This window comes from Cebus imitator, unplaced genomic scaffold (genome assembly GCF_001604975.1).
Source record: "Cebus imitator isolate Cc_AM_T3 unplaced genomic scaffold, Cebus_imitator-1.0 Scaffold27, whole genome shotgun sequence".
Classification (NCBI taxonomy): Eukaryota; Metazoa; Chordata; class Mammalia; order Primates; family Cebidae; genus Cebus; species Cebus imitator.
Genome location: NW_016107342.1, coordinates 6,643,123 through 6,669,091, shown reverse-complemented (window position 1 = coordinate 6,669,091; position 25,969 = coordinate 6,643,123). Strand labels below are relative to the sequence as shown.

The window sequence follows — 25,969 nt, the reverse complement described above, 5'->3', positions numbered from 1 at the left end:
GCCCCTCCGAGCGGACTGACGGGAGGGACCGGGGAAGTGCGTCTCGGAGGATGCGAATAATTAGCTTGCGCTCGGGGCCCCTTGGGGATAAGCGCTGTCCGAGTACAGGCTTGGGTGGTGGCTAGTGGGGTCCGGGTCGACACCTTCCCTTTCCGCTCCCGGACTTCAGCACACGCGCGCTGCCCGACGCGGCTGTCTTTGCCCGGCGCCCTCCTCCGGGACAGCCAGCGAGAGGGGAGACCGGGCGGCGCAGGCAGAGGCGCACGCTACGGGGCGCGGGCGAACTTGCGCACCTGGCACCTGCCACACAGCGAGAGCACCGGCCGGCGAGCGGAGGGGCGCCGCCGCCGCCCTCTCTCCCCGGAGCAGACCGAGACCGAGCACGCTCCCGCGGGCCGGCAGCGCCGCGGAGAGAGTGGGTGGGCAGGCGAGGGAGGGGAAGGGAGAGGAAGGAGGGAGGGAGGGAGAGGGCGAAGCGCGTTCCTGCGGCGGGGGCGCGCTCTCGCGCGGGCTGCCGGGATCGCTCGCCGCCGCTGTGGTAATGTCCGCCATGTTGGCCATGGCGCAGGGAGCGGATCGGGCGGGCGAGCGGCGGATCTAGTGTGTGGAAGCGGCCGCGGGCGGCGGGGGGCTGTTTTCGGGCGGGGTGGGCGCCCATGCTGTGGCCGGGGGCAGTGAGGAGGAGGAGGAGCGGGCCGGCCGCGCTGCACTGAGGAAGGAGGTGGAGGAGGCGGCGGGAGTCCTCCCCCCCTCCCCGCCCGCCCCGCCGCCGCCGCCCGGGCTGTTCCTGTAAGGCGGGGAGACAATGAGTAAACTCTCCTTCCGAGCGCGGGCGCTGGACGCCGCCAAACCGCTGCCTATCTACCGCGGCAAGGACATGCCTGATCTCAACGACTGCGTCTCCATCAACCGGGCCGTGCCCCAGATGCCCACCGGGATGGAGAAGGAGGAGGAATCGGTAGGGACTCGAGTGTTTATTACCCCCCCTTCCCTCCTCCCCCCTCCCCTTTGTCAGTCGGGCCTCGCCATTCACAGAGCGCTTTACGCTCGCTGGAGGGCGCCGCTGCCGCTCCAACGCATGGGACTCTACGCCGGCGGAGTAGCGTAAACCCTCTCGGCCAGCGTAGCGCCCGCCCGCGGCCGCCATGTTGTTGCGTCCCAGTGTTGTGATTAGCTCGCAGCGCTGCTTACGCTGCCGTAAGGGGGCCTTGCCGTAAGCGGCGGCCGGGAATGGCGCAGGGGGATGCGCTGGCCGCACTTGGCGTACGGTCTCTGTTTACCTTCCCACCTTCCTTCCCCGCGGCGCGGGGTTAATTAATGGCGGGGTATTATTTGGCTGGGCGAGATTATTATTTTTTCCACTTTTAAATTTGGCTTTATATTGGATTCTCTTTGAAATGATTGTGGAAAGTAAGGCGCTTTCAAAACAAACCTCTGCCTCCCAGCAATGTAATCATCCTGGCTACCCCGCCAGCGACGGTGCAGCGGGATGAGCCGGTGTAGCACTGCGGCGGGGGAGGGCGGGGGCCAGGACTACGGAGCGGGGCGTAGTATCCGAGAGCCGCCCGCCGGCCCGTTCAGCCCAGCCGGGCGCGGGGCGGACGGGCTCTGCCTGCTCCGCCGGGACCGCCGTGCTCAGTGCGCAGCGTTAGAAAGGAGCGGAGGATGCTCCGGAGCTGGCCGCCGGCGCAACGTTGTCTTCGAGAATTGTCATTACGGGGTGGTCCTTAGAAGTTGAGGACCCAGTGCGTCTAAATTGGCAGTTGTAATTTTGATAATACGGCACCTTTTGAGAAAACTGCTGCTTTTCCTCCGATGGGTTAGATTTTACATACGGTCGAATTTCATCTGTATTGACAAGAGTGTTTATGACTCGAGCGGTGTTACTTGTGTGCGAAGTTCATAGTAACTGCACCCTCAAGAATTTCTTCAATGAACCTACAGTCCCGCCTTATTGTCAACCTCGAGTGTGTGTGGATTGGTTCTCTAGCTTCTGTGACTGTCAAAAGGAAGCTCTAGGTTTCCGTGATTGGTTTTCTCTTTTGACTATTAATATTGCAGGAAATGCTTTTATGCCTTTGATTGGCTGGTAGTGTTCTGACCTCATTATGTTACCCTGTTATTACTACTTTATGCTCTTATTTAACACATTTCTCTTTGGTGTGTGATTACTTGAAAGTCTTACATTTTCTGTAGCAAATGAATATGGCTGTAGCATCAGGATGAACTTAGCTGTATGTATACACATACATATATAACATATATATATGCATACATATGTGTGTGTGTGTGTATTTATATATTATATATAATATATAATCAAAACCCAGCATTTATTCCTAAGGTTTGGAGCTGTGAGAATTTTTTTCTATGTGAGAACTCCTTTTATAACTAAATTTTGTTTCTAACGTGACTGAGTTTTCCATGGAAAGGAAAATTAAGGTAAAATTATATTATGTACAAGAATTAATTCATCGAACTCTAAGAAGCACAACTTTGGAAATTTTTGCTATTTTGTGGGTCTTGACCCAAAAGAAAGATGGCCTTAAAAGTACCAGTATTGTGTGTAATTACTTGGATCCTATTATTTTAGAACTTGAGTCAAGAAATCTTCCAGAATGAAGTTAACTCCTGGAAGATATATTACTTTTTGCAATCAGCAACATACATGGTCCTTAGTATTTTATCTTAATTTAATAAGATAACTTACAGAGTAATTTTTTCATGCTTTATTAAAATTAAAGTGCTTAACTCGTGTTGCAATTTTTTTGTTTGTTTTTTGAGATGGAGTTTCGCTCTTGTGGTCCAGGCTGGACTGTAATGGCGTGATATTGGCTCACTGCAACCTCCGCCTCCTGGATTCTAGCAATTCTCCTGTCCTGCCTCAGCCTCCCGAGTAGCTGGGATTGCAGGCTCCCACCACCTTGCCCATCTGATTTTTGCATTTTTAGTAGAGTCAGGGTTTCATCATATTGGCCAGGCTGGTCTCAAACTCCTGACCTCAGGTGATCCACCTGCCTTGGCCTCCAAAGTGCTGGGATTGCAGGTGTGAGCCACTGCGTGTGGCCACGCTTTGCAATTTTATACTGACTCTTTTAGAAAAAATTATTTTCAAACCAGAGCATGAGTGCTAAACTTGGATACTTTTCAGTAGCCTACCTCAATTGCCCAATTTTAAGGAAAAAAATCCAAATTTTGCCAGAACTAGAGTTGAAACCCAGAACTTCTGATTCTTTGTCTTGTCCTTTCTGCCTCTTTAATAAATCCTAAAAGTGGAGATTCTTAAAATCAAAACTAAACAAATCTTAACAGTTAAGATTTATATTCTGAAGTCTTTTGCTTCCCAGAGTGTCCAATTGGGGTGTTAGTTTTTCTCTCTCTTTTCTTTTTTTTTCATTCTTTCTTTCATATATATGTCAGAAGACTTGTGCTTTCATGAGTGACAGCAGATTCATTTCTCTGGTCTTATTTACAGGACTTCTGTTATTAAACAGAATTATGTATTTATAAAAATGGTTCTGCTTTGATAAATATTTCTAAGCAGTAAAATGTCATACATTTCACAAATGTTTTGTTTCACTTGAATCGTATTTTTAAGTAACTTAAAATATCTAGATGTCCTTAACTCCTTGTCTTTGTAAGATTTTTTCTTTTAAGTCAGTAGGCTTGTAACCAACACACCTTGGCTTATGGATTCATAATTGTTGCTGGGGGTCTGTGAACTGTGCTGTCCTGCTTAATTGGCTAAATCTTTTGACTTCATTTTGAAGTCTTCAAGGATGGCTTTTTCCCACTCCCCCTCTACTCCCACCCACCCTTAAAATTAAGGCCTATCTCCTCTGTGTAGCTATTGGACTATCATTAGACTTTGTTTATATAAACAAAGTCATTGACTCAATTTTGAGTTACATTCTGACAATGCGTGGATGAGGTGATTCAGGTGTTCCTGGGCATTGGCAACATTCTATCATTGATACCCATGTCATACTGTTAGCTTTTTCTTTTCTTTTGGACATGCAAGCATCTTTTACTTCTTTTCTTCCCTATCTTTATTATCATTGTCCTTTGCTAAGAGCTGCCAGTTGGGGTCCTCCTTTAACTTTGTCTTTTGGTCTAGGTCAAGTACTGTATGCTTACATTTATTTAGAATTTAGACAAGAAAAATCAGGCAGTCAGCAGTTCTGCCACCTCCCCATGAGTGTTGTATAGTGGTAGTTGATGTTTTTACTAATACCTACTATTTATTGAATACTTCATATATCCCAGATACTGCGTTAAGGGCTTTACATATATTATTTCATTTAATCCATTTTAAAAAACTTTTTTGAGGTATAATTTACATCAATAAATGTACCTACTTACACTGTAGAGTTTGATGGATTTTGACAAATGTATACATGCATGAAAACAATATATAGAACAGTTCCAACATTGGAAAAATTCCGTTGTGTTCCTTTGCAACCAATCCCTCTCCACAACTAGTTCCAACCAACTGTTGCTTTGTTTTGTTTTTTACTATGGATTTGTTTGCCTTTTCTGGAATTTCATATAAATGGAATTATACCTACTTTTTTGTATCTGGCTTTCTTTGTTCAGCACTATGCATTTAAGATTCATCCTTCTTGTATCAGTCTGTTTCTTTGTATTGCTGAGTAGTATTCCAGTGAATTTGTTATGCTGTCTTTATGCATTTCTCTGATTTTTGAGTTGTTTCCAGTTTTTGGTTATCATTTAATTCTGGTAACAGCCCTTTGTGGTATTACCATTTCAGTTTTGTAGAGAAAAAACTTGAAAGGTCTTCCTGCCTGTGCTGGCTGGAATTCAGACCCTTGACGTTGGTGTCACAGAAGCATATACTCATAGTAACCCTCCTGCCTCTTCAGGGTTCTTACAGAACCCAGAGTTATCATCTGAACTGTGATTAAGTTCAGTATAGTTTTTGTAAATAATATTTTACTTTTTATAATTTTGGAAAACTTGATGTCAATTTGCTTAAATTGTTATAAATTATTAAGAAGTGTAGTTTTTTATCACTTAATTTGGTCTGACATTTTCTCTTGGCTTTTCAGATTCTCTTTCTTTATTCTCAGCAATTTGTTAACTTTGCTTTCCCCTGTATTGGCACCATTACATTTATCCCAGTGTTTATGTTGTCTTAAGCATATAAGAAATTTGTGGGAAACTGTCCCATTTTATTGTTTAGATTTTTCTTCTGCTAGAATGTAATGTCCCTAAGGGCAAAAATCTTTGCTTGTTTTGTTCATTAATATATTCCAAGTGCCTGGAACTGTGGCTGGCATATAATACATGCTTGAAAATGTTTGTTGAGTGTTGAATGGCCTTCTAGTTGTTTTTCGATTCCAAAAGCTATGTTTTTGTCTTTTCTTCCCCCTCTACCCGCAATATCTATCTGTATATAAAATTTATTAGCAGAATTTGGTAAATTCTTCTTCCAGGAATTCTTTTTGATTGCTTACTTTGGTACCATGTATACCTAAATATTATATCCTCTTTTCCTCTTGAGTCAGAGGCCTCTTTAAATATAGAATCTTTTCACACGTGAATATAGTTGCAATGCAAATCTTTATCTTGTTTTAAGTAACTCTCATAGGCGTATGTAGATTTGTGAGATACATTTTCATACCAGAATGTACCAGTCTACATGAATCATGTGATTTACCTTATTTTTAAAGAAGATCATGACTAATTTGAATTGCCATATCTCCTCTCATATGTTGTCTAATTTTTGCCATGATGTTAATATTTTAAGTGATATTTTGAATGATAGGGTGGGAATTTAATCAGTCTTGATATCTTTTCAAAATTACTATTGGCACTAATATATTTCATGTTTTATAAAGGAGTGGGTATAAAATACAGTTTTGTAAATTTATACTGCAAAAACCTGGTGTTTCTTCTTTTAACAAAAGCAAAGGACATCCCAGGCATTATCTAAATGCCAGTTACTATCTAAATAAGATATTGGGAAACTCAGGTGTTTTGTATAGCAAAAGTATGTGTAAGTCTGTGTGCTGAAATGTTGTTAGGAGTCAAAGAAGATGCAGACTTTGATTTCATGGAACCCAAATGAACCATTAAGGCCAAAAACATGTATCTGGAAAGTTAGCAAAAACTGCATCGTTAAGTCAACCTGACAGACATCAAAAGAGCATTAGAGAAAGTTAAATGTTAGTGTGGCATGAGGAGATTGACTGCATGCTATATAGAAGTGTTCTTGGGGAGAGGTGTAACAATTTGGTCTTTCAGGTTTGGTTGCATGGTGTACGTTGAAGCAAATATTTGAGCATAGGACTATGTAAAAGCAAGTTCTAAGGATGCTGAGTAGACCAAAGGAAGGTTCTTCCATGTTAGATGTTTTCTGTCAATCATTACCTCTTCTTCCTGCTAATAGAAATTTACAGCGCTCTGATGTTGCTGTCCATATCATTCTCTTGTTTTTGTTCAGACATGCAGACATCTTTTACTTCTGTCTTCCCCTTCCTTTTATCCCTGTTATATCTTCAGCACTAGAAACTGTTTAAAACATAGAAGCACTCAGTAAATATTTGGTGAATGAAGGAGTAAAAATTAGGGTGGAGATTAGGTTGGAAACAAGGTAGAATTATACTAAATTATAGATAGTTTTGATCGTTAGGCCTAGGAGTTTGTAGGGTGGTATAGAAGAAACACCACTGAGGTATGATTTTTTGTTTCTAGTTCTGGTTGTGGATTAACCCGTTTATGCCTAAATGGGTTAAATGGCCATATAATTTGGGAAGTTTCTTCGCTTTTCTGAACCTCCGTTGTCATCACTGCCATCACAGCTAACATTTGAGTGTGTGTTGTTGAGTGTGCTGAGTATGTGCCAGGCACTTAGTTAAATTCAGTAGATGGTTTGGAGCTGACTATAACAGTAGGACATATAGGTGTTATTGTTACTTCTTTTTCAGAAGAAGAAACTGAAACTTTAGAAATTAAGTAACTTGCCTAAGATCATCCGTCTAAAAAAGAACATGCTAGAGCCAGAATTTGAACTCAGGCTGATTGACTCTGGGGCTCTTGGCTTCACTGTTATACTGCTTCATCTGTAAAATGAATGGGTTGAGAACTAGATATCTAAGGTCCTTTATAGGTTTACTGTCTTATCATTTATTGTCCCGTTAAAAGTTCAAAATTCCAGATTCTTGAGATAGAGAGCATTGTTGGTCTGGTCTGCATTAATCAAACCATTCAAAGAGCAGGGGAAGTTAGTGTACCTGTATTGGTTAAGCGTTACCCTCCCAGCCGGGGAACTTCCCTGAGAGATGGTCTACTGATGCGAATATAGAATGTAGCATAATCAGAAGTTAGGAAGTTAAATTGTTTAATCATTTTAATCCATGGTTTGTCCCAAGGTGAATTTGTATACTTAGTATGTTTTTACAAACCATAAATTTGTAACATGTTTTAATGAGCTTAGAATATTTTGTATGTATTATGTTTTAAATGAAATTTGAATTAAAGACTGTAAAAGAAGTTTCCAGTGTCCTTTTAAAGAAAGCAAACTTTTCACACTTATTAATTTTCAAAGTTGTAAGGGATGAATTTTGTGTGACCTTGTAGAAATTATTTAACCTTCCTGGTCCTTAGTTTTCTCATTTGTGAAATAGAATTGGAGTGAGTGACCTTTAAGGTACCTTTAGCTCTAAAAATTACTTGCACCTCTGAATCCACATGTCTGTCTATTGACATATTGTCCAGAATTATAATTAAATGAACTAACAAATATGACATTACATATTAGGAAAATACTAATGCGTAAGGTTTAACTCTTTAACACTACTGAGATGCTGTCAGTTTAGCTTGTAGTTCTTTCTTTTATGAAGATCAATTATATTCACCCACTATCTACTGTTAATTTTTCCTAGAGCTCAGTAGAGCAATCCATTCTGTGTATGTTTCAGTTATGATGATTTCCTTGCTTTCATGAAATTTTCTTCACTGTCTTTACTAGTCTTACTCATTGCTGTAAGTATTCTGAAGTTTAGTAGTACCTTTAGTCCTTGCCACTAGAGTTTAATTTTCTAGTATCATTTTTCTCACTTAAGTGTTTGTGTAAGGGGGGGGTGTGTGTGTGAATTTTATATATGTATGAGGAAGTGAGAGTGCGTGCACGAGAGAGAGTAGCTTATTTACTCAACTAGACTAAACGTCTTAAGGAAGGTATCATGTCTATTTTATTCAGTAGCTAAGACAGGCAGGATAGCAATCTAGGCAGTTCTGTCACTTTCTATCTTAAGTGATAAAACGTTTGTAATACAGGCACTTAGCATGATGCAGGTCACTTGGATTGAGTTTGGTTGTATCGGTAAACAATGCAGCTCTGCGTCTTCATTTGGTTTTAAGTAGAGTTGAAGTAGAAAAACTAATGGATGTATAGGGACAGCATGAGGAGGAAAGGCTGAAAGGAATAAGCCACGACGGAGAACAATGTAGATGGCATTGGTCTATCATGATTATTTGATTTTAACATAAAGTTGATCTTCGATTATTTGCCTTGTCTATACTATTTTAATGGGGCAGAACTTCACACTTACATATTTTATTACTCAGGACTGCTTCTTACGGTATTAACACTGTGGAGGAAGATGCCAGTTCCTTCCAGTTTCTCCTCAAGACCGTTTCATTGTATTTGTCTGATTTTAGGTTTTTTGTTTAACTGTCAGCTGCTGTTGCTGTCAGGTCAGAAGAATGCAGAGCGGAGAGTCAGCCTATCTGCTACCTCTCTAAATCATCTTTGCTTCCCAGCTTGCTTTTTTTTTTTTTTTTATAATAGGCCAAGGTCATGAGACTCTTGGTTGGGGAGTCAACACGCAGCACTCAGTTTTGCTGCTAATTCATTGAAGTTGTTGGAACTTTGAAATTATGAGTTAGGTTCCAATCCTGGCCTCTGCCACTTTCCTTATGGGCAAGGTAAATTACTTAACCTCATTGAGCTCCATTTCCTTATCTGTTTAATAAAGTATCTGAAAAGTTAGTTTTAAAAGATGACATTTTTTTTTTTTTCGAGACAAAGTCTTGCTCTGTCTCCTAGGCTGGAGTACAATGGTGTGATCTTGGCTCACTGCAATCTCTGCCTCCCAGGTTCAAGTGATTCTCTTGCCTCAGCCTCCTGAGTAGCTGGGACTAAAGGCATGCACCACCACGCTTGGCTAATTTTTATATTTTTAGTAGAGATGGGGTTTCACCATGTTGGCCAGGCTGATCTCGAACTCCTGACCTCATGATCCACCCGCCTCGGCCTCCCAAAGTGCTGTGATTACAGGCATGAGCCACCACTCCTGGCCAAGATTACATTTTTTATAAAAACTTGTCTGTGTCTCATAGGCAACACCCATTTTTCGGTAACAATTTTTACTTATACAGGATAACAAATGTGAAGGTTGATGAAACAGTAAAATTTAGAGTATTCCCATACATTGTTCTGCGATAGCGTTTCACATTTTTTCTCATGACAGTTAAACATTTTTACAGTTTTAGGCTAGGTGTTTGAGATCAGCCTGGGCAACATAGTAAGACTTCATGTCTACAAAAAATAAAAAAATTAGCTGGGTGGAGTGGCATGTACCTGTACTCTCAGCTACTTAGGAGGCTGAAACTGGAGGATCGCTTGAGCCCGGGAATTCGAGGCTGCAGTGAACTGTGATAGTGCTAATGCACTCCAGCCTGGGTGACAGAGTGAGACTGAGACTCTGTCTCTTAAAAAAAAAAAAAAAAAAAAGAGGGCCGGGCTCAGTGGCTCACACCTGTAATCCCAGCACTTTGGGAGGCCGAGGTGGGCGGATCATGAGGTCAAGCGATCAAGACTCTTCTGGCCAACATGGGGAAGCCTCATCTCTACTAAAAATACAAAAATTAGCCAGGTGTGGTGGCACGTGCCTGTGGTCCCAGCTACTTGGGAGGCTGAGGCGAAAGAATCGCTTGAGCCCAGGAGGCAGAGGTTGCAGTGAGCCGGGATTGTGCCACTGCACTTCAGCTTGGTGACAGAGCAAGACTCCGTCTCAAAAAAAAAAAAAAGAGCGCTTTCAAACATTAGCAAGTTAATACATCTGTTTTCCTCCTTCTTTCTCTGTTTTCTGGCACAGCAGTTAATGATCAAAATCATTCTAAAAACTAAAGACCTTGAAAATGTGTTGCTAAGAGGACTAAATCTTCACTTAATCCTTAGAGTAATAATTGGATCCTGAATAATTAATAGTTAAATTTTTTTTTTTGTTTTTCAGAATGCGTTTTTTTTTTTTAAGGTTAGATGATTAGTTATGGGGAAAATAAGTTTTATTGACGAAAATCTTTTCAGTGGGAGTTGTACACTAGAGAAGTGAAGAGAGTCATTCCAGTATAGCATTGAATGCTTGGATGAACACTTTTGTTTGGATACACTCAAAAGTATGGTATTGATGAGGGTAGTCATGCTGTTTGATTCTTGAGATGTATCTCAACTGGAGCACTATTAGCATTTGATTTGTAGTTGGTTATATGGGATAGTCACAGGTAAAACAAGTTTATTACAGCTATCTCCTGCCCATTAATTTCTGGAACATTCTAGTTGAAGTAAGCCCTGAATGCTTCCTCCTTCAATTTCCAAGTGAAGGGTATTAAATCTAATTTGAGAATTATGATCCAGGGCTTCTTAACCTTTTTTTTGGTGCCATGGACTCTTTTGGCAGTTTGGTGTAACTCCTCAGAATGATGCCATAAATGCGTAAAATAAAATCAGATAAATCAAATATATTGAAATAAAGTTATCAAAATAAACAATTTTTAATATGTGTGCTTTATTAACACATTAAGTACAGAATCTACAGTTGGATCTAGTTATTGTAAAATCAAAGAGTGATAAGTATAAACAGTATTTTGACATAATCTGACATAAAAAGATCTATGACATGAAAAGGTCTAGGGTTTCTCTTGGTATTGCTAGTACTACTGTGGTCTGTTGTCTACATTAGGAATTGAAGGAAATGTTAAATTTGTTAGAAGTTAGTGTTTTCTCATCCAAGTTCACGGACTCCTTGGTTCTTTCTGTGGTTGTTTTGGGGACTTATGACTTAAATTTGAGAAATCTTGAGGAGAATTTCCCTGGCCCAAATGGGAGTCTCATTCCTGTGTCGTCCTTGTCCCAAATGCACACAGGCTGCAGATTTTATTCCCAGAACCATAAGGGAGATGCTACTGTAGACAGAATTGTCTTATTTTCACATTTAGCACATTTACTACTAGCTTTTTAAAATTGAAAAATAATAGATCCACATGACTTAAATATAAACATTTAACAGCTCAAAAGCATATACATAAAAAGTAAGTGTCCTTCCTTCCTCCGGTCAACAGACATGCTACAGAGGCAGCTACTGTTAGGGATGTGTTTGTGTATTCTGGAAAATTTCTAGACAAATACTTTTTACTTGGTAAAGTAATCAACTAATTCTTTTGTATTCATTTTGTAAGTGAGTAACATGTGATCTTAAAGGTAGCTTTTTAATCTAGGGTTATAAGGTCAGGTAATTTTGATTTTAAATTCCTTGTCTTTAACATCTCTAAGGAATTGAGAATTGGCAGAATGTAGCTTTCTGTTAGTTGATTGTAGTTTGGATAGCAAACCTTAACCTGTCATTTTCCTAAGTGGCAATTTGGTTGTTAAAACGCCTTGCATTGTGCATAAGACTTTAGTTTGTATTCCTATTTTTACACAAAAAATATTAAAGTCAAATTAATTATTAAGTGATTTGTTAGTGTTTTTACTGTAACTTGTATTTATATAAGGCTTTAAGTAGTAACTTGGGTCAGAAAAGCAACAATAAGATACCCTTTTGAAGAAAGCTATCCTGTTCAGGTGTCATATTGGCAAGCCAAGATATTTCGTGTGGACCTCACTGTCTCATAGTTACACTGTAGTTGTTTGTGATGTTTATTCATTCAGTGACTTAGCCCCATAAGCACGGGGACCTTGTCTTTGTTACCTTTGTATACTCCATCATTTGGTATAGGTGGCCTATTGGTAGCTGCTCACTAAATATTTGATGATTGAATTTACAGCACCTGCTATGTGCATAGACACAGAAGAGAATAAGATGTGGTACCCATTCACAAGCAGCTTATAGTTTTGGAGGAGAGAAAAAGTTTTACACGGAATAACACATTTTAATGTGTTAATGTGGAAAATCATAGTGTGGAAATTTATGTGATGAGGGACATGATTTGAACCAGAGTTTAAATGTCAATTCATGTAATAGCTAATTGACTATAATGTACTATTGAATTAGTTTTTACAAATTAGTTGTGAAATGATTCCTGTATGCTAGAATGCCATGAATTGATTTTAGATGCCTGTTGTTACGTTCATATATGGAAGTGTGTGATACCAAGTAGAGTTGTTAAGAGAGTTGAAACGTTTCTGGGGTCTAGTGTAGATTCACCTTTTAGGACAGGCAAAATTGTATTCTAAACAGTGCCTACTGAAAGAGTTTAGAAGAACAAAAACTGTTGTGAAGGATGGCATAACGAAGCAGTGCTGCTTGGTTATTAAGTAATGCATAGGTTTCACTTAATTTTTACTTAAAGCACAGGGGTCAGTTTCTGTAAAGCAAGCACTTGCAAGAAGATTGTTTGTACATTATAGGTGCTTGGACAGTAGGAGTTTATTTGAAATAGCCTAGCCACCTTGGAGAATTCTTCAGGGCTTTCAAAATACCTCCTCAAAAAATTTCAAAAGATGTAGGTCAGTGATTCTCAAGCTTTAGCATGCTTCACAGTCACCTAGAGAACCTGTTAAAACACAGATCACTGGGTCTTATCCTCTTAGTGTCTGATTAAGTCTAGTATAGGGCCTGGGAATTTGCATTTTTAAGTTCCCAGGTGATCCTGGTGCTGCTTGTCCAGTAACCCAACTTTGAAAACCATCCGTTTGAAAGGTAGTATCGTGGTTCTTATCTTGGCCACACACCAGAATATCTGGCATGCTTTTATAAAGTACACTTAAAAGCTGTATCCTGGTTCTATCAACCAAATCACAAGTTAGGGGTGATTCTGGATTCAGTAGAATGGATTTGTCTAAGTAGAAAAAAAGGGATTGGTGTGTGTGCCCATGATCCATGCTTTCTGCCTTACACGGTTTTATCCACCTTCCAGGGTTTCTTTCCTTGTGATCTAATTCATTGACTTGCAAATGTTTTTGGACTTCATTGTGTGTGTATGTGCATGCGCGTCACTGAAATAAAGTGCACTTTGACAGACAAATCTATGTTCTACACATATTAATACAGTAGATTTTCATTATTCGAGGTAGTTATGTTCTGTTATGTTGCCATGAGCACAGAATTATTTAGTACTAAGCCATTGCGGCTAGGGGAAATACAGGGTTAAGTTCTTGCTAGCCCCGGTCACAACAGTTTCATCTGCTGATCAGTTTGTAACTTTGTTTTATGTATGTTTCTGTTTTTAAATTCTGTATTTAAAATACATTGTTGATTCATTGACATTGAACTCACAGCCAGCAGCACTGTAATTCATGTCTGAAGGAAGCTTATGTAACACTTGTATTTTCTCCACAAGGCACATCACAGTCTTCTTGTGCTGAGGAACGAACATCGGACTCCACTTTACCACCGTACTTGGGGACCCTTTTAGACAGTGAAATTACCCAAAAAGGGCACAAAATGTGAGAAACATGGCACTAAATAGAACATGAACAGGATGCTTGTTTACAGTATGAGAGTTGAAACAAGATGTCAGAGTGTCACCTTGTTTGACCTCAGATGGGAACATGTCAGGTGGGCCATTCAAATATTTCACTGTTCTTCAAATTGTGACTGAGAAAGTGTCACAAATAAAATTTTGCAAGTAGGCAAATTTGCAGATAGTGAATTTGCAAGTAATGAAGATTAGCTGTGTGTGTGTATATATATATATCTTTTTCTCTTTCCAGTTCTATTTTGTTAAAAATAGTTTTGGTCATGAGCTACTGGATTGATTTCATGATTCATTAGTGGTTCAACTCACAGTATTAAAAACACTGCTTTAGTTACTGAATTCAGCAACCTAGGTTATATATTATTTACTACTTATGCAATGATAAGGGGTAAATGATATTAATCTATGTATGTTACATAGTTTTTTTGTATGAATATTACAGTTTTATTAAAAGATATGTGTATATCTTTTCTCCCTTTGTGTAGTAAATATACGGTTTAATCTTGATGGGGAACTAGGGTTTTGCAGGGTACATCCTCAAGTTTGTGTTTGTAGTAGATCGTTATTAGTTGGATTGTGGAGGCAGTGCATGGGTGGCGGCAGTGGCAGAAGACTAGAGATAAAACTAGTTATGAGTGTACTGAACTGTGATTTCTGACCGCATTTTCAGCAATCTTATGGCAGAATAAAAACAATTTGGATACTTCGTGGATTAAGGAGTTTCATTTAAATCTTCATTTTATTAACTGAGGTCTCTGCTACCTAGATAGACTTAATGGGGTCTGTGAACTTTCTGGGTTTGTTTTATTACCACAGTTTTATATGGATGTTTACCACTTCCTTCCCAGAGAATCATCAGACCTAGAGTAAATGACCCTAATGACTGATTAAGGAGGTTAAGAAACTCATTCTAGTTGATAATGCAGATTCCTTTTTTTTAAAAATAGTTAACCTTCATTGCTTATGAATCACGAAGTTTTAAATTTTCTCAGAAATCTGAGGAGGTATTATAAAGGTTTAGACCGAATTTATACTGATGTGAAATACAGAATTTTACTTGTTGATTCTTCATTGTTTTGGAAACATGTCACTGATGAATATAAATATATTGAATATAAAGATATTACTACTCTTAAGCACTAAAGGAAATCTAGATATTGTGGCTAGGTGTGCTGGCTCATGCTTGTAATCCCAGCCCTTTGGTAGGCTGAGACAGGAATATCACTTGAAGCCAGGAGTTTGAGACTAGCCTGGGCAACTTAACAAGATCCTGTCTGTACAAAATAATAATAATAAAAAAATCTAGATACTGTTTGCCTATATTGCAGTGGAATTGTGTTTAGGAACAGTGGCGTAAATAAAAGTTTATTTACTGTTAGGACATTAACACATCACAGGAAGGTGCTCATTCTGAGGGAGATAAAACAGGACAGATGATTATTGGAAATATACTCAGCTACCTGAGCATTACCTATTGAGGTAGTTAATTTCTCTGTAAACTAGAAAAATGAAAACCCAAATTATTCATATTGTGTTATTTTGTTTTTGGAAATACCCACTCTTCCATTATAATAGTATCATGTATGTTTACTTGTAAAAAAATTCAGAATATGCAGGAAAAGTATGAAGAAGAAAGCACAAATGCCTTAAAGTTTCACCTCTCTGAGGTATCCTTGGTTGACCTTTGGGTGAATGTATAGCCTTCTATACTTTTAAAATATATAATGTATTTATATATGAATAGGTAAATGTGTGTAAGAGAGAAAAAGAGAAAGAGAGGTTTGTTTTTAAAAATCTACTTAAGATTGAAAAATCGGGGGAAAGAATTTCTTTAGCTCATTTTGAAACATCTCTTCAATTATTGGATTAGCTTTATTCACTATAGCCTGGGACATGGCTGGTGTAAGAGAATGGCAGCTTGTATTGGGTCACTGGTCTAAAGGGAGCTTGAGAGGAAAGAATAGTGGTTTTCCAAAACAAGGGAATTGTAAATATAGATATGGTCATGAAATAATTTCCTGTGTGCTGACCATCAATTCTAATTTGTTATTACTCTAACTAGGTAGTGGTCTGGTGTATACGTTGACTGCAGTCTACTCAGTTCCATATTGAGGGAAATTGATATATCAGTCAGAGGTTTTTTCAGTCCTTAATAAAAAATACTTCTGGTTTTTGAATTTAAGTAGATTACCTCCTTCAACTTGATTACCTCATTTCTTCCTTAGAACTTGTGTAGTTTGTTCTAGTATACACTGCTTTGTAGATCACTGTATTCATTCAAGTGTATATCCAGTTGTCCAAACATCATTAAAAAAAAAGTCTTTCTCCCTGGTATGAGATGCCACCTTCATCACATTTGGATTTTTTTAAAGGTCATTTGGTGTATATATTAACTTTTAATTTTGTTCCTTTTAAATTTTCTTTCAGAAATTTTTTTTGTGCAAAAAACTGTTTAAATCGTTTTATCTTTTTAAATATAAGATTATTATTATCTTTTATTATTTATTTTTATATCTGGTAGAGCTAGACATTTCCCATTACTCATTATTCTGCTTCTTTAGAGTTTACTGGCAATTGTTTCTTATTTTTTTAAATATGAACTCTATTATTATTTTGTCTAACTTTATACAGAAAATAATGTTGGCACTTTTATTCGGATTTACCATTCATTTATAAATTAGCTTATAGAGAATTGATATCTTTATGATGTTGACTTCCTGTTTAGGAACGTGGTGTGTCTCTTCATTTGTCAAAGTCTACTTGTGTATCCTGTAGGAGGGTTGGTTTTGTGCATTTTGTTATTGAACTTATTCCTGGGAATTTCATTTATTTGGTATTGTAAATGGAATCTTCTCTTCCATTATACCTTATAACTTGTTAACGCTGTTGATTTCTATATGTTAATTTTATATCCTGCAATTTTATTAAATTGTTGTTTGTACTAGTTTTTGCACTGATTGTCATGTGTAATTGAATTAGATACCCTATCACCCTCTAATAGCGATAGTTCACCTCTACTTTTCCAAATAGTGTGCTTCTAATTACATTTCCCTGTTCTGTTCGCAAATATTCCCAATTCTGTGTTAAATAGTAGTGGAGATAATGGGCATTTTTGTTTTGTTTCTGAACTTAATGTGAATGTCTCTAGTGTTTCTTCATTAAATATGATGTAGATAATTTTGTATTGATTTATGTATAGAAAACAATATATATATTTATAATGGCATATAATACATATGTATGTAATACATAAAAGTACATAACATATGTAAAAAATCTTTAGGGTATCTACCATGAATGAGCGTTGAATATTCTCAAATGCTTTTTTGGCGTCTGTGGAGATTACCATATGATTTTCCCCTTAGGTCTCTTTATAATTAGAGATGAATATTTTAATATTGAATGATACTAGCTTTCCTAGAATGAATCCCATTTGGTAATGAGGTGTTACTCTTTTAAAAAATGTCTTTAGTTTTATTATTTGCTTTCCTGCAAAAGGACTTACAAAGCTTTCACATCTTCTTGGCCAAAAGTGGCTACCTCAAAGCTTCTAATTTTATTTTTTAAGCAGCCAGCTTTGGTTGAGAGTAGTGATTCAGTCTCATTTTTAAATTTCCAGGAGATGGAGTATAATTGGCCTAGGTCGGGTCATATATCTAGACTGATAGGGTTAACTGTGGCTACAGGTAGGGTGAGGTGATTTACCAGCTTGGCTGATGGCAGCACACCCTTGTGGAAAAGGATGGGAGAGAATGGCAGTATAGACAGTTGATACATGGAACAGACACCTCGAAAGGTATCTAGTGTGGTTTTTGTATTATTTAATGTAAAATTTACAGCTGTAGCTGGCAAAATTCCAGTTTTACTGTATAGATTAAGGTTTGTTTGTGTTTTTTTGTTTTGGTAAGTATCTTTCTTACCACTAAGGCCTGGATTATCACTGGCTTTTTTATTCTCTCGATAGCAGTAGTTCCTGACCTTTTTGTCACCAGGGACTAGCTTTGTGGATGATAATTTTTCCACAGATGGGGGTGGGAGATGATGGTTTTGATATGAAACTGTTCCATCTCAGGTCATCAGGCATTAGATTCTCATAAGGACTGCACAACCTAGATCCCATGCATGCACAGTTCACAATGGGGTTTGCATTCCTATGAGAATCTAATGCTGCCTCTGATCTGACAGGAGACAGAGCTCATGGGGTGATGCTTGCTTGCCCTCTGCTCACCTCCTGCTACGTTGTCCGTGGTCCAGGAGTTGGGGCCCCCTGCTCTATAGTACATGTTTTCAGTGGTTACTTGGAACTAAGAAAGATTCTAAAGGACTCTGAGTCACCTACCACCCAATTCTCCAAAAGAGGAGGCTTTTACTCTTAGTATAGGCATACTATTGTGTATTACATGGAATTTTCAAAGAATTAGAACTTACTATTTTATATATAGTGACATTATTTTAGCCAGAATTTTGTGTTTGGAAGATACTGTTAAAAATAATTTATTAGGCTGGACATAGGGGGGTCACACCTGGAATCTCAGCAGTTTAGGAGACTGAGGCAGGTGGATTGCTGGAGTCTAGGAGTTTGAGACCAGCCTGAGCAACATGGCGAAACCCTGTCTTCACAAAAAATATAAAAATTAGCCAGGCATGGTGATGCATGCCTATAATCCCAGCTACTTGGGAGGCCGAGCTGGGAGATTCACTTGAGCCTGGGAGGTAAAGGCCACAGTGAGTTGTGATTGCACTACTGCACTCTAGCCAGGGCGACAGAGTGAGTCAGTGTCTCAAATAAACAAACACATGTATTTGTTGAGGTATAATTGACACACATACTGCATAATTGACACACATAAATTTGTTGAGGTATAATTGACACACATATTTCAAATGTGCAATTTGTTGTGTTGACATTTGTGTACACCTGTTTTCACAGTCAAGATAATCAACATATCTCATCTCCCAATTCCTCCACCTCCTGGTCTTCAAACACTCATCTGCTTTCTGTTACTGTAGATTACTGTTTTGCATTTTGTAGAATTTTATATAAATGGAATCACAGTGTATACTCTTCTCTTTGCTCTGGCTTCTTGCACTCTGCGTGGTTTTTTTTTTTAGATTCGTACATATTGCAGCTTGTATAAGTAGTTTACTCCTTTTTGTTGCTGAATAATATTTCAATATATGGCTGTATCACAGTTTATGTGTTTATCTTTAGAGTGATTTTTGGCTTTGATCTGCTTTCCTTTGTTTGGGGTAAATAAATACCTAAAGGTGAAATGCTTTCATTCTATAGTAGTTATATTTAAAAGGTTTACCTTTAAAAAGGAAGGATCAAACTGTTTTCCAGAGTGATTCTACCAGAAAGATACTTTGAGACATTTATATAGTTTAGAACCTTGCTACTTGAGTTTGGTCTGCAGATATTGCATGACCTGGGAAATTGTTAAAATGTTGAATCTTGGGTCCCTTCCTAGACCTGTAAAATCATTCTGTCTTTTTCGCAACTTCGGATCTAATTCTTGGTTATTTTCATATATAGGGATCTTGAAATTATCTGTATGGGTTATCTGTCTACTCTTAGTATTCAAGGAGTGTAAAATAATTTTAGAAATGACTTTGTAAATCAATAAGTAAATTAACTGACTATCAAATAATGCTTTTAAAAGTCAAATATCAGTAATCACCCACTGTTTTGAATTTTGTTTTTTTGCTACTATCATATCCATTCTCGAGTGAATCTTTAAGCTACATTGATGTTGTTAGTATCACCTTTCTAAATTGGTGTTGAAGATCATGGTCTTACTTAACATTAGGAAATTGTTGATTTAAAACAAGGTTTTTGAAAACCTAAAATTAGATCTGGGAACAAGAGAGTAAACATTTATTGTATTATTGAGTGGTACAAGTTAGCATTATACAACTTACAATTAAGTTTTCCAAAACTTGATTTATAGTTCAAATATTCTAGAATTATGATGTTTAGGTTAACATTTCTGCACAAGATTGTTTTCACTTATATTCCTGTTGAAGATGTCAGTTACTCAGTCTGGTAAAACCCCCCAGTCATACCTCTTCTTGATACTTCTCATAGGCAGTTAAGATAGAGCGACTATGAATGATTCAGTTCTTATTCATTTCACATTTAACACAGCTGTTTTTCAGGAGACAAAAGTCTTTACCCTGTTATTAAATTCTAAAAGGAATTTATAGTAAATGGACACTGTTTAAGTGATAAATGTTTTTAAATATAGTTTTACAGAAAAAGCAAACATCAATAATGTGACTGCTTATTTTATTGACTTTTATTTAAAGCCGATGTGTTTCCTTGGGAGGCAAAGTTAATGAAACTTATGTAATGTTACCTACAAGGCAGTATTTAGAATATTAGTAAATTGGATAGATAGCATGTTCTTTAGGCCATGTTTTTCAAATTGTCTCTAGTTTGAAAGACCAGTTTTTGTTTTTTGTTAATTTTTTTTTTTTTTAAGAAATGGGATCTTGCTCTGGGTCAGTCCAGGCTTGAGCGCAATGGCATGATCATGGCTCACTGCAGACGTCTTCCCCTGAGCTCAAGCAGTCCTCCTGCCTCAGCCTCCTGAGTGGCTGGGACTACAGGCATGCAGCACCAGGCCTAGCTGATTTTTTTATTTTTATTTTTTGTAGAGACGGGGTCTTGCTGTGTGGCCCTGCTGTGTGGCCCAGGTTGGTCTTGAACTCTGGAGCTCAAGCCGTCCTCCCGCCTTGGCCCCCCAAAGTGCTGGGATTACAGGCACGAGCCACTGCACCTGACCACAGAACCAATTTAAAAAAATTTTTTTATTTATTGCATACTAATACTTTTGTCAGGTACCATAAAAATACAGAAAAATTAAAGATGTAGAAACAACAAGTCCACAATTTTTAAATTATCAGTTTCAGCAGATAAAATTACTCTGATTGCTTTAAACCCTCCTAAATGCTTACAGTGATTTTTGTACTTCTAGAGAATTTCAGTCTGAGTAGCACTGCCTGAACTGTGGTTCTCAGATTGTAGTCCCAAATGCACAACATCATCAGACATTACCTGGGAACTTAGAAATGCCAGTTGCCTGGTTCCATCCCAGACCTACAGAATCATAAATTCCGGTAGTTTGGCCTCAGTTTCAGAATCACCTGTCGGTGTTGAAACAATATTCTGAGCTTCAGCTGCAGAATCACCTATAGGTTTTGTTTCAGCCTGTAGTGTGGCCCACACTACTGGTATCTTAAAACACCAGAATTTTTTTTTTTTTTCATTAAGCACATATATTTTCAAACATATCGATCCTCAGTTACACATATTATTTCCTAAGAATCTGACAGATTTAACTTCATAACCAGTCATGTCTTTCAGCCTTTCATTTACATAGTTGGCACTCCAAGAGAGTTTAGTTTCAACATCTATAGGTGATTCTGAAGCTGAAGCACATGAAACTTTAATAAGCCATTGTTAGACTTTTTTCTTTTCTTTCTTTCTTTCTTTCTTTCTTTTTTTTTTAAGGTTCAGAAGGTATTTCCTTCTAAAATGCTGATTATGTGTGCTTTTTTGAGTAGGAGCTGGATAGCACTCTTATAAGACTAAACTCTCTTGGAGTGCCAACAATGTAAATGAAAGACTGAAAAACATGATTAGTTATAAAGTTAAATCTGTCACAGATTCTTAGGAAATAATATATGTAATTGAGGATTGATATGTCACAGGTTCTTAGGAAATAATATGTGTAATTGAGGATTGATATGAAAATATATGTGCTTACTGAAAAGGAAAATTCTGGTGTTTTAAGTTGCCAGTAGCGTGGGTCACATTATTAAAATTCTGTTGATAGAATTGAGAAGCCTATCTTTGCTCTTCCGCAGATGAATTAAGACTTTGCCAATCAAAACTCTTCATCATTGTAAGACCTCAGGGCTGCATAGCAACTGAGTCAGACAGCCCTAAGTTGGATGTGTGGCAGGTTGTTTCAGTACAAAATAAAAGGAACTAGCACACTGTTACAGTTCAAACCACTGGAGGTTGAAATGGGAGATTGGATTCCATTTTTTTCACTTAGTGTCTTGTTGTTTGTAACTACTATGTAGAACTACAATATATATATTTTTTGTATATTGATTTTGTATCCTTCAATATTGCTAAACTCATTCTAGTGGTTTTTTTTTTTAATAGATTTCATCAGATTTTCTACATAAAGGATCATGTCTGAATAAAGGCAGTTTTACTTCTTCCTCTCTCAGTCTGGATGTTCACTCTTGCTGTTTTTTCGACTCTCCCCACTGCCTTTCTTTTGTCTGATGATTACACTGACTAGAAACTCCAGCACAGTATTGAATAGAACTGTTGAGAATGGCTATTCCGAGAAAAATAGTTAGTATTTCACTTCTGTGTGATGTTAGTTGTATTTTTTGTAATACCCATTATCAAATTGAAGAAATTATCTTGTATTTCAGGTTTTCTGTGAATTTTTGGAATGGATGTTGGCTTTTGTCAAATGCTTTCTCTGTATCTATGGAGATAATCATACAGGTGTTTGTTTTTTGTTTTTTGGGTTTTTTTGACTGAGTCTTACTCTGTTGCCCAGACTAGAGTGCAGTGGTGTGATCTCGGCTCACCCACAACCTCCGCCTCCTGGGTTCAAATGATTCTCCTGCCTCAGCCTCTGGAGTAGCTGAGACTACAGGTGCAAGCTACTATATCTGGCTATTTTTGCATTTTCAGTAGAGACAGTGTTTTACTATGTTGGCCAGCCTGCTCTCAAACTCCTGACCTTGTGATCCACCTGCCTCAGCCTCCCAAAGTGCTGAGATTATAGGCAAAAGCCACCGCGCTCAACCTCAGTTTTTTTTTTTTTAAGCTTATTAATATGGTGAGTTAGATTTATTTTGAGTGTAATTCAATCCTGCATTCCTGGAATAAGCCCTATTTGGTCATGTATTATCCTTTTAAGGTATTAGTGGATTCTGTTTGCTACATTTTTGTTTAGAGTGATTGCATTTCAGTTCATAAACAGGTATTTGTCTGTAGTTTTCTTTCTTTCCAATGTCTTTTTCTGGTTTTAGGATCAGAGTCATACTGGGCTCCTGGAATGAGTTGGGAAGTATTCCTTCCTCTTCAGTATTTTGGAAAAAATTGTGTAGAGTTAGTATTGTTTTCCTCCTCAAATATTTGGTAAAATTCACCAGTGAAGCCATCTGTTTCTCGAGTTTTCTTATGTGACGTTTTAAAGTACAGTTGTTTCTTTAATAGGTATAAAGCTATTAATCTCTTCCCAAGTGAGCTTTGATAGTTTCTTTCAGGGAATTTGTCCTTTTCAGCTAGTTGTTGAATTTATTATGAAGTTCAAATATTCTCTGGAGTGATGTTACCTCTCACTTGTGATATTGGTGATTTGTGTCTTCTCACTTTTTTCCCTAACCTGGCTAGAGGTTTATCAATTTTATGAATTTTTTTAAAAGAATTAGCTTTTGGTTTTACTGACCTTTGTCTGTTGATTTTCTGTTTTATATTTTATTGATATCTTCTTCGAACTTATTTCCTTTTTTTCTTAGAGTTTATTTTATTCTAGTTTTTTTTTTTAGGGTAGATGCTACAGCTTTTTTTCTTTTTTAATATAGGTGTTTAGTGCTACAAGTTTTTTTCCTGAATGTTGCTTTATTGACATCTTACATCCTGTTGTATTTTCATTTAATTCAGGATAGTTTCTAATTTATTTCTCTTTTGATTTCTTCTTTGAGCCATAGGTTATTAAGAAGTGTGTATTTGTATTTTATCTCTGCCTCTATATTGTGGTGTTTCAACCATTTACATTTAATATGATGTTTAGTAAGGTTAGGTATGACTCTGTCTTCTTACTCATAGTTGCTTCTCATTTTATTCCCCTCTCCCTCTTTTTCTGCCACCTTTTGGATTGACTGTTTTTGATGAGTCTCTTTTATCTCCATTCAATATTACACTGTTGGGTGCTGAATATTTTTGTATTCCTATAAATGTCCTTCAGCTTTGTTCTGGGATGCAGTTAAGTTCCTTGTAAAGGCTGGGCATGGTGGTTTGCACTTGTAATCCCAGCACTTTGAAAGGCCGAGGTGGGAGGATTGTTTGAGGTCAGGAGTTTGAGACCAGCCTGGGCAACATGGCAAGAACCTGTCTCTACAAGAGAAATTTTAAAAATTAGCCAGGTGTGATGGTGCACACTGATGGTCCCAGCTACTTGTGAGGCTGAGGCAGGAGGATCACTTGAACCCAGGAGATTGAGGCTGCAGTGAGCTGTGTTTGCACCGAAACAATCATTCAAAAGAGTTTGTGGGACGAGTGCCTGTTCCTAACAAGACTGGAAAACGTTATAATGTGTAAAGTTACTTGTAAATAGTTTGATACCTTTGGGTTTTGCTCTTTTAATTTGTTAGAGAGTCTGAAGCACTGGCCATTCTCGGGTTAATTATTCTCCACTACTTAATCAGTGTTTCTTGCTGAGTACACTATCCAGTGCCCTTTAAATTTTGAGGTTTTTGAGTCTTGTTAGGAGCAGGCACTGTTCCCTCAAACTCTTTTGGATGATTCTTTCTCCGTCCTCGGATATCTTCTTCATACACCTGTGCTGATCAGTACACTGCCAAATACTCCAGGGAACCCTCTTCAGATCTCCTGGGTTCTTTCTCTGTGCAGTTCTTTTGCTCTTTGCTATTCTGTCCAGTGAACCTTAGCTGCCTTGGTCTTCTGGACGCTGTCTCAACTCATGAAGTCTGCTGAGCTTCATGAAGCCTTCTGCCTCAGTTTATTCTCTTGCTCCATAGTATGGGAACTAACTACTGAGGCAGCTATAGGACTCACCTCATTTGTTTTCCTTCTCTTAAAGATCTCTGGCTTTCGTTGCTTGATGTCCATTGTCTTAAAACCCATCGTTTCGTTACTTTGTCAGGGTATTTTGTTGGTTGTATTAGGTGGAAGGGTAAAGTAACAGTACTAAGTCCCTGTTACTTTATCTTTTTTTTTTTTTTTTGAAATTTTAAAATTGAGAGACAATTTATATAATGTAAAATTCTATATTTTAAAGTGTACAAGTGTTTTTTAGTATATCACAATGTTGTACAACCATTACCACTATTTTGTTTCAAAACATTTCCATCAGCCCAAAAAGAAACTTTATACCCATTAATATGGGTTCATTTCTGATAAGTTAGGATTTGTTGTTTCTTTTTGTATTCCCTGTTGAGTTCTTCCTTCCACATCCCTGTTGATTTTTTTATTTTTTGAGCATGTCAAATGTCGTTCTAAAATTTGGAACTCTACAAAGGGTATGCTTAGAAAATTTTCCCCTCCCGTCCCCTCCCTTGTCTCTTCCCTCTCCTCTTCCCTGTCCCCTACGCTCCCTTCCCCTTGGTCTCACTCTGCTGCCCAGGCTAAAGTACAGAGGCAAGATCTCAGCAGCCTCAACTTTCAGGCTCAGGTGATCCTTCCACCTCAGCCTCCCAAGCAGCTGGGACTACAGGCACATGCCACCTAATTTTGTTTATTTTTTGTAGAGAAGAGGCATCAGTATGTTGCCCAGGCTTGTCTTGAACTCCTAGGCTAAGCAGTCTTCTTTCCTCAGCTTCTGAAAGTGCTGGGATTATGACGTGAGCCACTTTTACCCAGCCCCTGTTCTTTCTTATTTAAGTAGTACATGAACAGTTTTAATGATGGTTTCTTGGGTACCTGGGAAGGAAGGGCCATTTGGGCATAAAGTCTGATATATAAGTGTAAGATCAACCTTATTAAGTTGCTTAGGTGTTCACTTGATTTGTTATATGCTGATAGTGGTATATTAAAGTTTGCTACTGGTACTTGCATATCTGGTAGCTTTTGCTTCATAAAATGTTTGCTACATTACTTGCTGTAAAAATAATCACAAATGCTAAATCTCTTTTGTGAATTGTGATCTTCTGTAGCATTTTAAAAAATCATCTTTTTGTCTGGGCATGATGGCTCACGTCTGTAATCCCAGCACTTTGGGAGGCCAGGGCAGGTGGATCACTTGAGGTCAGAGTTCAAGACCAGCCTGATCAACATTATGAAACCCCATCTCTACTAAAAATACAAAAATTAGCCAGGCGTGGCGGTGTGCACCTGTAATCCCAGCTACTCGAGAGGCTGAGGCAGGAAAATTGCCTGAACTTGGGAGGCAGAAGTTGCAACGAGCTAAGATTGTGCCACTGCACTCCAGTCTGGGCAACAGAGCAAGACTCTGTCTCAAAAAAA

General features: G+C 38.2%; 1 protein-coding gene across 3 annotated transcripts in view; it reads left to right on the top strand.

Annotated features, from left to right (window-relative positions):
* The first annotated feature begins 521 nt into the window (after positions 1-521).
* EPC2 (enhancer of polycomb homolog 2) overlaps positions 522-25,969 on the top strand; it is a 131,512-nt gene continuing 106,064 nt past the window's right edge. For 2 of the 3 annotated variants that reach the window (XM_017523234.2, XM_017523233.2), the window contains exon 1: positions 522-958. In XM_017523234.2, the coding sequence (XP_017378723.1) occupies positions 806-958 (153 nt within the window). In that variant the 5' untranslated portion in view covers positions 522-805. The remainder of the gene's footprint in view (positions 959-25,969) is intronic. The other variant, XM_017523232.2, reaches the window with a different exon arrangement.